At 42.0% G+C, this 17,880-nt stretch overlaps 1 protein-coding gene across 1 annotated transcript in view; it reads right to left on the minus strand.

Annotated features, from left to right (window-relative positions):
* The window catches only part of LOC147141775 (plexin-A2-like), a 120,130-nt gene that overhangs the window by 82,348 nt on the left and 19,902 nt on the right, over window positions 1–17,880 (minus strand). The window contains exons 2-3 of the mRNA XM_086040361.1: window positions 12,926–14,260; window positions 6,816–6,998 (exon numbers count right to left, since the gene is read on the minus strand). Coding sequence (XP_085896487.1) covers window positions 6,816–6,998; window positions 12,926–14,149 — 1,407 coding nt within the window. The 5' untranslated portion in view covers window positions 14,150–14,260. The remainder of the gene's footprint in view (window positions 1–6,815; window positions 6,999–12,925; window positions 14,261–17,880) is intronic.

The following is a 17,880-nucleotide window of genomic DNA, read 5'->3' on the forward strand; positions in this document are numbered from 1 at the left end:
TCTGAATCAGGGCCGTACATTTCGCTGGGTAATAAGACACGCCGGCTTGTATGGACTCACACTCGGAGCACTAAAAATGAAATACACACACAAAGCGGCAGCTCTACAGGACAAAGAAATAGAATTCAGCTGCCTGAACATCTCAAATGCCTTGTGGCTTCGAGTCTATGAGATTCTGGGTGATTTAACAGTAAAATATTTATTAGGGGACATATTACGGAAAATTGCCTTTTTAATTGCTTGTATACAATTAACTGGATCTATGGAGTGTCTGCCCACCCATCGAGTGTGAAATTAAACAACCGAGAAAATCCTTAATCTGCCTATATATTTCTGAAAATACGTCTGTGAACGGGCCATTGCGTAGTTAATTTACATAATAACCGCCCACAAACCAAGTTTCTACGCCCATGAAATGATCAGCTAGGCTGGGCGTAGATCCAGAATAACTTTCAAGCTATAAGGTACATTTTCTGAAACTCTGAAATTCACTATTTTAGCTCAATCCTTGGTTGATACACTTACAACAGCAGAGTTAATATCACTCAAAGTGCTTTTGGTGTCTCTATTAGAATCACAGTCATCATGAAACTTTGAGATATTATTGTCAGTGGCCAATACAGTACTATTATCGTTACATAGTTTCAATGTAAACATCAGGTTGTTTGATGAAACAAATGTTTTTTACCATGTATACGGTATTCTATTTTTTTTTTATCAGTGTTTTGTCTTTCTTTATGGAAGCTGAAACAAGTGGCGAGTTGCACAATAAATGTTTACACTTATGTTTCATATTTTTTAACATATCATATCATTTCATATTTATGTAGTTGGATGCTGTCAAGTTTAACTTGTCCACCCTGTCAGTGAAATTCATTTGAAATTTCAAAAGAATATTTGTTAAGCAGTACGCAGTAAGTAAAGACGTACTTAATACAATCTGTATTATATTACTTTGTTGATACTGAGTTGATATTGACTCACCAATTACTGGCACAAGACCCATACATATATACACACACATTAAATCATACCTGATGTTCTCACGACGCTATGCATACATTTTACGGATGTGCTGTATGCTGTGTGACATTCTGTCTGCATATGCTGTACCCTTGTGCTGAGTCAAACATTTCAGTCATATTTAGTGTAGCAATTTCCCACCATGTATGAGTCAGATTTGTCAAGATCTGCATGTTATTCGAGACAAAGGAATCCAGCATTTAAGAACCACAAAAAAATTGTCCATTTGTGATGGTCCACTCATTTGTTCATCTGCTTCGAGTCATTACCCATCTGCACTTCTTTTTATCCCCCCACTGTCCTCGCACGTTTGTCTTTCTTACTATTCTGCTTTTCTGTCCCAGTCTCTCCCAGTCCAGCTTGTCTTTTTCCATCACCCAATCTACGTGTATGTTGCGTATCAGACAGACTGCTGCTTCCAAAAAGACCGATCACCCCACAACCCTCCCCCACCCTCCTCGGGCTAATGTCACAACAGTCCTCTCCCTCATTTCCTCAGTCAGCTGCCTGCGCAGAAAGCCGGGCCCGCGAGGTGCCAGCCGGCCTATCCACTCGGATGAAAGCACTGGGCCCGCAGGAGTAGAAATTATTAGTGGGTTTTGAAATGACACGTGATGGACAATGGACTTAATCAGCTTGGTGTACACTATGTCCACGAAAGGGGTCATATTATGTCTGTGGGGCTGCTTTGAGTAGGACTTTCAGTGGTTGGGAGGGATACATTCCATTTTTCCCCTCATCAGTTTGACTAATAAATCACTTTGATTTGAGTTTTTGTCGTTGATATCTCAAACTGCCACCATTGTAAAACCTTTAACCATATAGGCAATGTTTTAAGTAGCATTTTAACATTAACTGCTATTAAAAATAACCACTGTTAATATTAAGACATGCATTTTTTTTCACAATGTGAAACTGTTCCCAGTTGTCTTAGTTAAAGATCCCTGACATCCTTCGTCAAACTACAGAAAAGATAAAGAATCACAACACACTTAACCCCCACTTGTCGTTCTCTGGTTGAAATCACTCTGTTTTGCAGTGAGCGTTTCTTTCTCATGCAAATGCCGAGTATGGCATTTGTTGGCATAACAACAGACGGCGGCCGTAGGGCATTGCGTTGGTGTTGCCAGTTTTCTGACCACTCTCGCGACTAATTTTCAAGAAAGCGACAAACGAAAATCGAGGGACTTCTTACGGTATTTGAAGACTTCTGGATATTCAGACTGCCTGTGGAGCAGGAGAAGTTCACCTTTCTGCATCCAGACTACAAATGAATGGTGCTGGCTAATTTAACCATATTACCCAAGTCATTGGCGGAGAAACTCTCGGCAGGAGGGGTGGTGCGGGGGTCTTATTATGTAAATTGACAGAGTCGAGGCAAACTTCAGAAGTGCTCGCTCACCGATATATTTTGGGAAATAGGCAACTCGCACATGATTTACTTGGTTGATTAGTTTCATACTTAGTAGGCGAGCAGGCACTCCAGAGACCCGACAATCTGTATACAAGCAATTAAAAAGTTCACTTTTCATAATAGGGCCTCTTTAACTTTAACAACTGAAGTGTAAAGGGAATTTGATATTATATATGTGTGTCAAAAATCTTACTTTTAAACATTCTTAATGACCACCCATAAAAAAAAAACCACACACACACAGTTAAGAGCAAAGAAAACAACAATAAAAGAGTTGTCTAAGACTTAACTTAGCAAGTGACACTCAGAGGTGGGCATTTTACAAAATTTTGCTGGTCCGACATTTGTCTTCCGTCGGCGGCCAGTGTACCCACCTGTCGTTCTTCAGTACATCATTTTCCGTGACGAACTGAATTGTAATCATCAGTCAGTCCGTCAGTGTCCGTCTGTGTTTCCGTCAGAAGTCCGTTGGTCCGTCAGCCAGTCCGCCAAAAACATCAGAAAAACGGGCGTCCGCCAGTGACGGACTAAGGTCTGTCAGCGACGTATGACGATTACACTGATGGATGAAAACCTACTAGCATAAATCATTAGTCTGTTATTTTTAAAAGGTGTCCCATCACTCGTCAATCGTCAGCAAAACGGGCCTCCAACAGTGACAGAATATCGGACCGGTCCCTCAGTCTGACGGAATGCCCACCTCTGGTGACACTGAAGTCTTTCTGTTTTGAATTTGCATATTTAAAACTTCCATAAGGAGCCAAAGAATGCAACAGTAGTGAGACGTCATTGACTTTTTGTGTGACTCTGAAAATCTTGGTCAAATTCCACATTTTACATAGACGAACTACAGTATAACGAGACACTTGATGCTATGAAGTGTGTGAAAACTTTGTGGAGTGCCCACATACACTGGGTTGGTCTCATTTTAATCGCTTTGTCATTCTCGGGAGGCTAATCAAAACAAGCTGTCAAACAAGTAGCAGGTTAAAAGTGATGATGACATTTTGCAGGCTGAGAAGCTAAAGGCTAACACACACTCGCACTCATAGTGACTGGTGACTGCACGCAGCCGAGCAGCTGCACCATGTCACATTTTAATCCCTGTGATATATTAAACCTTATGATAATTATATCATTAATTGTGGAGATTATTGTGTTAATGAATTAAAGATTTTTGTTTCACTAATGTGCTCATTGGTGCTGAGACACAAAACTTATTATATTGCTGCTGAAGCTCAGGGTTGATTTATGTTAAATATAATATAATATAATATCTGTGTATTATATTAAACATAAATATACACATACACAAAAATATAAACGCAACACCATTGTTTTTGCTCACATTTTTTATGGGATGAACTCAATGGTCTAAAGATTTTTTCCACATAAATAATATCACCATTTCTCTCTAATACTGTTCACAAACCAGTCTAAATCTGTGATAGTGAGCACTTCTGCTTTGCCGACATAATCCGTCCCACCTCACAGGTGTGCCATATGAAGATGCTGATTAGACACCATGATTAGTGCACAGGTGTGCCTTAGAGTGCCCACAATGAGAGGCCACTCTGAAAAGTGTAGTTTTGTTTTATTGAGGGGGGGGACTGGGGACTCAGAAAACCTGTCAGTATATTGCAATACAGAAACTGGCTTCCGTTAGCGTTTCAGTCAAGTGTTACGTTTATATTTTGGTTGAGTATGTATATATATATATATATATATATATATATATATATATATATATATATATATATATATATATATATATATATATATATATATATATATATACGGTACATGTAGGTGTATTAAATTAGCTTTATGATCACCAGCTACAATGACTCTGTAAAGTTATCAGCCCATCAGAATTTCCACCAGTCCATTTTTTTTTTAACTTCCGCGCCACCATTTGTATCTACTACCCTCACACTATCTCCAGTCGTTTCTCGCACTGGTTGCACTCTAGACTGTAGCGTGAAATATCGGTATTCGCACAGCCAATTGGCATATTAAACGGCACTTTGTAGAATTACAGCACAGCATTTATTGGAAATATAGGAGTCACTGCCAAGGATACAAATGCCCATAAACAAAACAAAGCCGTTGGGCATTGATTGAATATAACCGATTGCAGTTCCTTCTTTTGATTCCAGTTCCAAACAATTCTCAATTTCTATTCTTTTCGGGGTGTCCAAACTACAGCCATTTAGTATTTTTTGCAGTTGGCAGCACACACTAAAATAACAATTGACACAGCTGGTGCCATTTGCCTGCATTGTATTACATTAATTACAGTACCATCTACACTGATTGACAAGGCAGGAGAACCAAACAAGTTTGTTCTCATCCCTCACTATATCTCTCACTATTTGTATTTGAGTTGACCCACCGTTTAGTTGTTAGATCAATGTTCGCAATAGACGTATTCTATTGTTTAACTCATCTGATTATGACGAAGCGCTGAAGTTCAGCGCGCTGTAGGCTTCGGCTTGGAGCAGCAGGGGGCACTAAGTTCGTCACACATGGCACTCCGCTAACGTATACACGCATGCCACCTCCTTTGCACTATATCATCTTGTTCTAAGTGTTGCACTGAGGCTATTCTTCATTTAGTTGGACAAAATGAAGCCACACGATTGGCGCCGGGTGAACCCACGCAATGCACATACAAACGGGGAACTGGAAATTCACTTTGTAAATGCAGAAGATTACGGGAGATTTTAGATGGCTAAGCATATCTGACTGACATGATTTGGTTGTTTGGCGTGCGCTAATATAGAACCCGTTCATATATTTGGACAGGAAACTTTTTTACATTAGCAAAACAGACACAGTGAACAATGGAATATGAAGACAAATAATTCAATCATACAAGTCCATTCACTAAATATGTAGCATATTTAGGGTAGTAGGTAGGGTCTCTGCTTTCAAACACTGTGGGCATGTCGACTGAATGTGTGAAACCATGCCCTGGTAAAAAAAAAAAAAAGAAAGGATTTTACTGTAGTGTCTTTCTTCTGCCTACACAATACACATCCATACACGTTTGAGCCGCAAAAGTAAATCCGCTCGGGTCCTTCATGCGGTGCTAGCCGGCAGCTAGCTCACAAGCTAACAGGCTTGGCCGTTGGATAAGGGGCAGGTGTGCCACCTTCTTGCTTGGGAATTTAAATAACAACACTAAGCTATTCTGAAAATTGCGGCATTCAGGGAAGATGCATTTTTGGGGTGTAGGCATAGTTAGTTATAGCTAACTGCATGCTGCAGTTGTAAAAATGGGCCTAGCTATAATAACTAAGTAACTTGAAATTGGGTTACCATTGATGTGACTGAAGGTACTGAAAACAGTGTAACACTATACCTCCGCAATTCCAGAGCAGAACGGTCCGTCCGTCTGTCCCGGACAGACATCCATTTTGTTGACAGATGGACGGAGGACAAGAAGGCTTTCAAAAAGGACGGACTTCTTTTAAAAAGGACAGACTAAGCAAGGCCGAATGTAGGTTTTGTCCGTCCCTCTATTCGTCCCACAATTCTTCTCTCTATTTGTTCCAAATACTGACTGAACGTGTTGTGTTGCGATCTTTTAAAAAGCAAGACCACTGCATGTTCTCGTCTACGGATCCGGCTTCATTAATTGCCTGCACAATGCTTTTCATGTCTTTCCCAGTAGTCACATAGCACAAGCATATTCTGCCCTGGAGTGGTTCAACACATGTAATACAATGGGTAATGACCCCGGATCAATCAATTTTGTTTTGTTAATCAACTGTAAATATTCAGTACCTTATCCCTTTGCATGTCCTTGTGTGGTCATTAGACCGTAAAAATCTCTACCAGCATATACATTTAAACGACCCAGAAGTGGAAGTCTTTGTCTCCTCTTAAAATAACCTTCTGTTATTTTGCAATCATTATTTTATAAAAACATAAAACGTCTTGCATTAAAACGCAAAAGTTTTGCAATAAAACTCAATAGTATTGCATAATTACTCAATCTTAAATATGTTCCTGATGTCCCCTGGCTTGCTCCAGTTGGAGCAATGATCTATAATGATTTTATATGTATATAATGTTTATGAGTGCACGGAGGCTTTTTGGGGGGTTGTCGACGGAATGTAAGGACGGAAGCGCTTTAAAAGGACGAGGACGGACGACAGAAGGGTACCCAGGTCGCGGACGAAGGACAGAGGACAAACTGGCAAAAAAAGGTAAAGTGCCAAGCTCTGTGCAATTCAGTACTGTAGTACTGTAGTTCTTATGCTTTGATCATGTTCCCAGCAGTTATCTTCAAAATTGTACGATATTTAGACACCAATTTCTAAATTGACCATACAAAGTCTTACAAAGAATCACACAGATTTACCCTCACCTTTTTAAGCCGCCCATTCTTGGTGCCCAGGAAAACCACGCTGTGTCCATTATAGGTGTAGGAGATGACCGAGGTCAACCTCTCGCGGCTCTCCAAGTAAACCGTGCGGCCCGCCACCAGCTGGGAGCCCCCCAGAGGCTGATTTATGTCCAGGCCGCAGAAGTGGTCGTCAATGGGGACAGGCTGTGAGCAGAAGAAGAAAGAATGGCTGTGAAATAATTAAAAGGGCCACTTTTTAGTGTGTGAGGAAGATAAAAGAAGACGGTGGGAGAGTGAAAGAACTGCGGATTGGGGATGACAGATGTGTACGAGGAAGAAGAGCGTGATTGTGAACCGGGAAAAGGGAAGAAATATCAGCTGTGACGTGCTTGAATAAAAAACGAACTCCTCTGTGTTAAGCACGTTTTTTCTCACCGTGTTTAAAAACAGAAACTTCAAATGCTTTCTCGCTTATCGACTGTAAGCGGTAGCAAATTCGGCATGATGGCAAAGCGAGGCAGCACACATTTTGCACCTGTTCCCTGTGATTGTTGATCACTTGATGCCACATCACACAAATAAGCAGTGCCAGAGATGTCTTGATGCTTGACAAAGCATCAAAGAGCGCCACGTGCAAAGCGGTCGTGTTTCTTCTTCTGCTTTACACGCGCCTCAAAACCTTAAGTAGCTGCTGTCTTTATTTGCTAATTTGCTGTCACTCCCTTCTGTTGTTGACATGTGTACAATTACACTGCTGCCTTGAGATACACGTTTAAATCATTCCATGACCATGCTCCTATCAAATGATCTTTCCCTATTGAACCGAATGGACATGCGTGCCATTAATCTAATCCAACCACCCACCCCCTCAAAAAAAATGGTGCTTGTGTTTTTAATAAGGAAAGATGGCTTTCTATAATTGTATTTTATAAATAGTGCTGTGCACGAATGGGTCTTAATTTGGACAGTCGTAAGAACAGGTGTGGCAAATTAAAAATCAGACAATAATTTGCACACTCGGATCAGATGTCCCCAGAACCGGTGTTTCTATGACAGTCACTGACTTTAACCATGCGGGAACGCCAGTTGACACGCCTTAAGTTAAAACGTCAACTATCGTTGCTAACCGTCAGCAATTCAATGGTAGTTCAATGTCGCATTGTTTGTTAACATTAAGCTAAGCAAAGCTTCCCTAAGTTAGAGCTAGGTGGTTGTTTTAAATAGATGCGTAATTGTCATTGTTTTATGTTTATTTTGAGAGGAAATTTCCACTGAGAGTGGCTAAGGAGCCTTATTCTTGATATATTATTCAGTATTTGCAAATCTGTTGTTTGTTGTGAAATGAGTTGAATTGCGTTCGCTGCCATCACACCCATTGCATTTTATCTTCTTGTTTTACATTTACATTACATTATCCCAAACCTTCGACAATTCCTGTATTTTTCCTGCTGACCTGCTACGTGAATCTGCATTATTAATTAATGTGGGAAAATGATCACCGCAAAATCCAGAGGTAAAGCAAAAAATCAGCAAAATGAAATAAGATAGGAATTATTTAAAAATCCACGATACAGTGAGACGTCAACAAGCAAACAGTCATATGGCGAGGGATGACTGTGCTGTACCGTAAAAAAAAAACATTTAAGAGGATGTCTTAAGAATCCACAATATAGCGGGTGAACACTGTAATTCACTCAAACGTGGACATTAGCAGTCAACTTCATATTGAATCCTCTTCTACTTGGAAACACACCAATCCCTGAGGTCAAAGTGGATTGATCCATTTTCTATCCGTCCAGTGACATTATGTGCACACAAACTGCTTTTCTATTAGAATTCCATCTAAATCAAGCCCACTATATACATTAATTTTGAAAGCACTTCCTCAGCAAAGGCATTTGCGCTGAATGCGACCCTTCTACCATTATGCAAAAATTAAGAGCATTTTCTCATCAAGTTATTCCTGAACAACAACACATCAGACATGATTAAATTTGTAAATTGCACTGCAATGTAGTCACTAATTCTTCTTTGGCATTGCTGTTTTTTTCCCGTTATTAAGCGTAATGAGTCTGGTGACTCAAACTGATTCAAAGAACTAGTTGTCAATTGGAGTAGGGAAATATGCCACGTAAACAGACATGCTCCAAATATACAGCTGCGCTTAGCAAGATGCAATTATTATGAAATGTTCTATTGATTACTTTATAACCGTAGTAATTATGACGACAGTAATACATGACATTTGATTGGTGGCTGGACTCAGTTTTTCCCACAGCAACACGAGAATAGTTTGTGTCTCTGTACACTCTTTCTGTTCATAATTTATTGTACAGTATTAGGTGTTTTTTCAGCATAACGGTTCACCAATATGGTGGCCCACGAGGTCCACACCTTGCGAGTCCCTCAAATCTCATGAAATATGTCTCAACAGCATATGCCTGTTTCATTTATTGAAATTACAGTACAAAGTGTTTAAAGCACCTTATTGTTTAATTAATACGGAGAATATTTTGTTGAAAGCACTTGGAAGTACAGTATGTACCAATTTGTCTGGAGGCTATGTGAACGTTTTTTTATTTGACACCACCTCAGAAGCACAGACTCGTATTGGCCAAAATTTAAGCTAAGGAGGCCAAAAGGGTCAAAAAGGCTCAGTGCAGGTTTGTGACTTCACTCAAACTAAACCGACATCCCACGCTACACCACAGGTGCCGCTGAGTTGTTGTGTTTTTAAATCACACTTGGGATCAAGGGAATGGTCCCATTAGGCTCAGCTACAGTCAGCAAATATTGGTATGCTAGCATGCATAAGTAAGATCAAAATTGCATAATTTGAGTAATCTTCCATCACACCAGATTGAAATTTCTTCAGAAGGCTTCCAACACTCTCAAAAACTCAAAAGCATGCCCTCCATAGTTTGACATTTGTCTTTGTAACTACCGCTATCTTGTATTTCTTTAAAGCAGAATAAAGAATACTTAGTTTTTCCAAACTCAACTCTTAGGTAGGAAAAAAATATCTGATATCAGCCTCTACAAAGAGAACAAAGCATGCAATTAGACTTGATTGTGGCTGTTTTACTGAGATGGGTGTGATGTAATGATAAGTTGTCAGGACCGAGCCATTGTTTTTATTTAGTCCCTTAGGTTAACGGCACAGCAAGATTAATTATTGCGCCTATTATGTATTTACAGCTCGCCTCAGCTGCTTTGACTTGAATAACATCCTATTTGCTTGATAGCACAGAAGAATCAAAGTGCACGCTGGGAAGCAGCACAGTCATGGATATGATTGTTTTCATCATTGCTTTCAGCTCGAAAGACTCATTATGCATAATTGTGGCTTTTATGAAGGCGTAGTCACGGAAAGGCACTTTTTTCTCAAGATGAAGAAGAATCCTCGAGAGGTTTTGAGCGGTGCTGACAGGGACATGAGTGGAGCGACGAGGATGAGGGGAGTGGAAGGGGATTAGAGGAAGGTGGGCGATGGTGGCCAAACCCCCTGAATGAAATCAAAGCTTCTTGCCAAGTGTGATTAACTCTGTGGTTTGAATCTCCCCCAAGCCCTCTGCACTCTTGAATTCCAGATTCGGACTCTGCTCATATTTACAAACTTTGTTAACCCAAGAGTATATTTCTATCTATGCTGCTCTCAACCATGTTGGATTACAGTCCTTTGTTGTTTACCACTTGTGTGATATATCAAACATGCGAAAGACATACTGATAAAACAGGTCAACGCTATTTTAAAAAAATGTTTTGAATCAGCGATGCAAGTAAACCTTTACAGATTAATTGTTTGTGCGGATTCTGAATCTGCCCTCATTTTTTCTCTAGCACATCAGGTTTTCATAATAATGATAATGATAGCAATAATGTATGTAATATAGTAATATTTTTAGTAATATGCATGTATTAAGGCTTACATTCAGCACCATGCATTTTTTATCTGAAAGACCATAGCTATAAATTACAACACATGGTAAAATCTGTCATGTCCTGTGTTTTGGCCTCTTAATGTGTCCTCTCAATCTGCTATAGTTGAGCGTGGGCGGGGTCTCTCCGCCTCAGCACCTGCAATTAGCCCGACCACATGTCTCCAATCAGCAGTTGTAGTATTTAGGCTTTGTTCCAAACAAGGTGCCGGAGTATTGTTTGTGCGCTGTTTTGCTGCTTGCCATTCCCGCGTTGACTCGATTGCAACCTTGGTCGTCGTCCAGTAGAATTTAAGGATTGTGTAGTTAGGTTCTACTGGGATTTTGTGTTTCTGTTTCTTTCTTTTTACAGAAAGCTCTGCTCAACTTTTGTTAGAGAACTAGCCTCATTTGTTTTTGCTTTTGCGTTAATGTTCCGTTTTTGTAGCTTTTCTTTACTGTTATTTTCCTGTGCTGGAATAAAGCCTGTGTCACTGCTCTCAAACCCTCCTGTCTGCGTAGTGATCCATTCCTGGCTGTAAGGCCAACCATAACAAAATCCTTATTGCACAAGCTTTTATAGGTCAAACTTTTCTAGAAAATCTCTAAAACCTAAAACTCTATCTCTAAAATCTGATGTGCTAGAAAAAAAGTAAAGACATTTCATAAAGCTGCGTCAAAAAGAAGTTAAGGGACACATAAAGCCATCCTAGATTAAAATATGGTATTGACCAGTGGAATCGGCCTGCTATAACCAAGTTTGTTTGCATTTTTGAAATTATCATTCTTTTACGGATTTTTACAGTTTACTGTAATACTTACAGCAAAGGAGAGCCACAGTAGCAATGCACTTTTTAGGGAGAACAGGAAAATACAATGAACACACTCACACTGAAGCTGCTTGTGCCATAACCGCGCCCCGACACACAGACACAGACTCCTCGATGTCACACGGCAGCCCACCAGGCTCGCCCCTTAAAGGCACTGCAATACTTACAATATTATCTCTACCTTTTCAAATTTAAATACATTTACGTTTTAACAAATGTATTTGTAGGGTATCGGAGAGATAAACCATTATTAAAAAAGATTTTGTAGGGTTTCTCTGAACCACGGATTTTCAGCTTTTGAGCGTGGGTCGGGAACATATTGCCCGTGATGAAAGTAGAAGTAAATCTAGATCAAGGCTGGGCAATTGGCCCTATGCCCACACTCTGAGTGGCCCCTTCATTAATTGCGCCCACCCCACCTCCCCAATTTTTAAGAATATGTTGGGAAAGTAGTTACTGCATGGGGCGGCACGGTGTTCGACTGGTGAGCATGTCCGCCTCACAGTGCAAAGCCTTCCTGTGTGGAGTTTGCGTGCTCTCCCCATGCCTGCGTGGGTTTTCTCCGGGTACTCCGGTTTCCTCCCACATTCAAAACACATGCATGGTAGGTTAATTGGCCACTCTAAATTGCCCCAACGTGTGATTGTGAGTGTGAATGTCTGTTTGTCTCTGTGTGCCCCGCGATTGACTGGCAACCAATTAAGAGTGTACCCCGCCTTCTGCTCGAAGACAGCTGGGATAGGCTCCAGCACCTCTGTGACCCTTATGAGGATAAGCGGATTGGATATTGGTTGGATGGAGTTACAGCATGGTGTGGGTGGGAGAGTTGTATCTTGTTTCCATGAAAAACGAGAGGAAATTTAGAAAAAAAAAGGTCCAGGAAAACATCTGAAAAATCCAAACTATGAAAACACAGTAGTGAAAAAATAATGTGAATATGTGAATCCACGGGTACTGCACTGCGAATACGCAAGGGTCGACTAATGTTAAGTTGTAATATTACCAATCACCACAAGAATGGCAGAAATGTCTTATTCATATCTTATACTGCATGATATTACAACATCTAATTACAACAAATACAACATCCTAATTTTTTTGCGGATTGTGGTTATTTTGTTGTTTGCTTTAAGCCCTTAGTTTTTGGGTTAAGATCTTTTAATCATGCATTGGAAAATGTATTATAGAAAAATGAAAATATTAAGAGCACATATTGTGCACATATGTTGTCCATATTTAAAATAGCATTTTTGTCATACATCTAGGAAGGAAATGCCTGGCCCCCTGTGGCCCCCACAGTTGCACGTGTGAAAAATTGAGACCACGTTCAGCATTTTAAGTGGACCATCCCTGGTCTAGATGGTGATTGGATCAGTCCACCTACCGCCTTGGTGCACTGCACGTCCTTTCCCAGCAGCCAGTGCAGCTCCAAGTGTCCCTCGCCCTGGTAGCAGGACTGTAGCCTTTCCTTGATGCGTGTGTTGATGTCCTGGATGGTGAAAACGCACAGTGCGGAGTGATCGGACGGATCGTGATACTGCTTCTGGCCCTTGGAGAACACGGCAAAGAGCACGTCATCCTGGGCGCCGATGTTAAGCGTCTTGGCCAAGACCCTGCCAGCCTTGGACATGTAGGCGGCCTGCAGCAGACGGTACTCCTCGCCGCGGTGGACGCAGCCCACGGGAAGCGACACGTAGGAGTGGAACTTCTTGTCGCCTTTGCAGAGGCGGATGATGCGGGAGGTGTAGAAAAGGTCGCCAGGGGAGCCCCCGGACGGCATCCCGTTCTCCGGTGTCTCCGGCTGGACGGTCATGAAGTAGACAAAATGACCACTGTCGAAGCCGTAGATGTAGTAGATGTCGAAATGCGGGACAAGAGCGAGGGTGTCCGAGGGGATTTTGATGAGCGACGAGAGGAAGTCAGTATGAAGCTCGTAGTCGAGCATGGCGGAGGATTCCGGGTCGCGAGGCAGCTTGCGGCTGGAGATAGTCGGGAAGTAGTCCTGCTTACCCCCAACTGCGGTGCCAATGTACAGCGTGGCATCCTGAGCCAACGAGGGCACCACCACGCCGTACATGGTCCCCGTCTGTGTGTCGCTGGACAGGTAGTGTTCCTTCTTGTGAGTGGGCTCCCCAAGGATGAACAAATCGTCAAGCCTCATGAGCTTGCAGACGCCCTGGTAGAGACTGCCGCATGCCAGGAGGCGGTTGTGAGAGTAGTCGATGAGCAGCAGCTTGTTGACATTGTCCGTGGAGGCGAGGGGCTCCGAGCAGGGTTGCACGATCAGAGGAGGGTAGCACGCTTTGTTGTCGTACTCGGGCCCCGTGGCGTGGGACACCAGGAGCGTGAGGTTGGCCGACAGCTTGTATATCCGGTTGACAGCGCCGATGTAGAGGGCTCCCGTGGACTGATGCACGGCGAGGTGGTTCAGCGACCACTCTCGCCGCTCCGATTGGAAGATGTTTGCAGTCTGTCCGGCAGCTGTCTTTTGACTCACGAGGATGAGCGTCAGCAGCCCAAGGGCCACAAACCGTGACATGACCTTCAGAGGGCCGTAAAGTTTAGTGAAGCGGCCATAAGTCCATCTTTTATGTAAGCAGGTTCCCATCCCCACGGGGCTCAGCAAAAGACGCCGCTCCGACGAACCTCCGTGGACTGTGCGTCAGCGAGGCGAAAGCCAGAGAACTCGTTGTCCTTCTCCAGGAAACTTCACATTCCCCTGAAAGAGAAGAGGAGAGACATTTCTTTTATCAATTCCTCAAAAGTCCCACCTCATTTTAAGTGCACTTAGGTTATCATCAGCACTTCTGCTTGTTTTCCCGTCTTCCTGTGCTTTATCAGACTCATGATGCATCAAAGAAACAAGCACTCATTTGTTCTAAGTGTCTCATCGTATTTACAAGAGAGAGTTTCATGTCCCCTCCCCACCGTCAACTGGGGAGCTTATTAAATGTGCCATCCCTTTCAGGAGAACTAACCCCTGCCTATTACTCGAACAAAGCAGTCGCACAATGTAGCTACGCCTGCCGACTCTTTTGGTTGCTTATTAAAGGGACCCAAATGTATTCATCATGTGTCTGTGTTTGGGGCTGCCTCTTCTATCCTTGCCACCCTGTCATGTTCACTTAAATGGCTGAATCCAGGAGGAATTAATCACTCTCCAGTGCAGCCGACATTCCCCAAATTAATCAGCCTCTTTCCAGGGATGGCAGGGAGTCATTAGAGATTCCTAGCCAGGCAGCATCAACCCTAGCACTTCCTTTTTTAATTTCATTAGCATATTTTATGTTGCTATCTCCTGGGGGGGCTGGCAAACAATGTCCCTCAAAGGCGGGATGAGCTCAGATGAGTCGGACACGTGGCAGTGAATGATGTGCTCACATTTTCTTATCATGAAGCTTACTGTGTCTGCTGCGAAATGAATTAATTTGCTTTCAAACAGGTTTTCACCTCCAAACAAAGATGAATGTGGAGTGACGACGCAGACGGGCATTGCGGATAAAGTAGCTTTGCATTCACAGCTGCCACACCAAAGTCTATTAAAGGGAGGTGATAAAAGTGCCTACTCGGGGCGACAGACCATAAATTGGCAAACGTGCCATCACCCTAAATTTGTCGGGGTGTCATCATGCATCAGCGGGAGCCTAAGGTGGAGATCCCCATTTTTTTCCACCAGTATGTGTCATCCTCGCCAAGCCGTAGCTGAAAGAAATGGTGGACTGTGGTTTCGCTAAACCCTTCTGATAAAACCGATCTTTGTCTTCCAAACCCTCAAGCATCTAAGATCAAATGTCATCATTGCTGCTTCTTCTGGTGTTCGCAGCTTGGCCACCTGGGGTCAGTACTATGTAATACAGACACACAGCTACCCTGTATGAAAATGGAGACGGTCACTTCTCAGTAAGCTACAGTAATATTTGTTATTCTTCGCAGAGGAAAAAGAATATTTGCCTGTGAGTTTTCTCTAGATGTCAAGATGTGTTCAAATATCTGTTGCATATCATGGCATTTTGCATTATTTGTTAGCATTAAAGCTAAACAGACTTATCTAAAACAAAGCAATGTGGTTGTTTTAAATACACAGCTTGACACACACATGCAACAGTTTTTTTTTATTTTTCACCATACCGTCAAACTTGTTGTGAAGTGAGTTGAATTGAGTTCACTCCCACCATACGGCGCTCATATGTCATATGTCTAATTTTTGTTTGCAAGTCAAATAAAAAAAAGAAAAGAAAAAAAAGAAAAACAAGCTAAGTGATGGCTCATCTTGAAAAACTCAGATCAGTGTATCTCAAGCAGCCATCCGTAGTCCAGCCGCAGTTCTCATGGTAATGCAAGCCATTCATTCTCCCGCTAAACACACCCCACAGATGAGGAGTAGTGGGTACTAGCAGGAATTTTTTGACAGGTAGAAGTAACATGAAGTGATCTGATCCTAACTTTTCCTCGAAAATGAGTAGGATTTCTGCTATGACTTAAAACAATAAGATGTGGAGACCTATCACACTACATAATGCTGCGTTGTTTACCTAACCCAGTCACATGGTAGCTGTGGATTTTGAGCAGATTGGGTTACTTTTACCCATTTTTGGGTTAGTTATTTTGATTCAGCAGATTGGGTTGAAGATTAAATTTTGGCGGGTTGCCATTTTGGGTGGGTTGTGTAATGAAGTTGAAGTAAATTTAACATCCGTTTTCAAAGAACATTGATGACTCTATTGGTAACATTGCTGACAGTGGACACACGGTTTGGAGTTCAAATCCCAGTAAAGGCTGGCAGCCCACTCAAATAGGAAAACGAGTGGGTTGGGTCAGGAAGGGCATCCTGTATAGAAGCTCTGCCAAACATACCATGTGAGTGACTTGCTGTGGTGATCTCTGACGGGGGGAAACTTGCTGCTTCTTCTTTGAAAATGTTGGTAATAATGTTTTTCACCACAGCTATACTGATACCCTGTTTCTTGGTAGATTTAACTCATCAGTATAGGTAGTTTTTACTAAAATCTTGACCCAACTTGCTGTGTGGAATTCACAACCCAGTGCACTATCTATAAGTAACCAAGCTTTGATGGTGGGTTAGCTATTTTTCTCCATTTGGGATACTTTTAAACCATCAGTTTTAGAATGTCGAGCATTCTAAAATGCACACGTGCTAACCACTTGTACAGTGCTGCCTCCATGTTTCATAGTCAAGATCAGTAGTTTTCAGTGAGGTGACTCTTCTAAACGTCTTTTTTTTTTTTTTTTTTTTTTGCCTTTTCCCAAGGATACATCTCGGTGTAAGCAGAGGTTAAATGATGCCAGTCATGTCTGGAAAAGTGGAAGGTGTGGGGGTAGGTCACGCCACGGTGTGTTGGCCGTCAAACGGACGTCCCGCCGAGCCAGCCAGGAACTTAGCGGATGGACTGACACTGAGCTGGCTAGGCTCCCTCCAGAAGCACTACGGCACCTCCCGTCCATCTGTTACCGCCACGCTTGCCCCGCGGTCGCTCTAAAGTCCGCACCCGCTTCACTTGGTTTTTGGCAGGCTCGCCGCCAGCAACTCTGCCAGTAATTGGCCACCGAAGGCTAACTGTCCATGAGTTCAATTTTTTTTACATTGCATTCATATAAGACCAGTGTGTCCTTTTTGTGGAAATTACCTGGCCTATGGAGAATAAGCATGCTTGTGACAAATGGCCATTTTAATGACGACTACATAAAAAATCTCAAAAAACAGTTCGGTTATTTCACTGACCCAAATTTTGGATTGTTTGTGGTTGGGTCAAGATTCTGGGTTATTTCTTAAAAATGAACCCAATTGTTGGTTCAAATTAACAATATATTGGGTTATATGCCAGTAATGTTTTATGTTGGGTACATGGGCCGGCCATGACAGTCACCAACATACCGTTCGTATGTCTACACATGCAGCATCGTGGTCAAGTCAACGACACTTTTGACATTTTGATTTCTTCATTTATCACACTGTTTTGGTAAGTACTTCACACATTGTAATCTTTTGAAACCGAGTTGCCTTGTGACTGTGTGTGTTGGACAGGATGAGTGCTGGAATCGTAAAAAGAAAGAAAAAAAAAAGGCATTAGTCTGCCGCCATTGTGGGATGTGACACTTCATAAGAACTGTGCGTTCTCCAAATAATGTTCCATATTAACTTTATGTGTTTACTGTAATCCACAGGAACATTTTTATGATTACCAGAGTGGTTCTGGTTACCTTGCTTGGAGATTGAAAACTGTTGAGCGCAAATCTCCTCAAGAAGTCAATATACCTCAATACACTGTTCAAGATAGACCCACAACTCATCACAGCCCATGTGAAAGTGTGAGACAGTTG

Source organism: Filicampus tigris, chromosome 9, assembly GCF_054856515.1.
Source record: "Filicampus tigris isolate MCC_2025a chromosome 9, RoL_Ftig_1.0, whole genome shotgun sequence".
NCBI lineage: Eukaryota > Metazoa > Chordata > Actinopteri > Syngnathiformes > Syngnathidae > Filicampus > Filicampus tigris.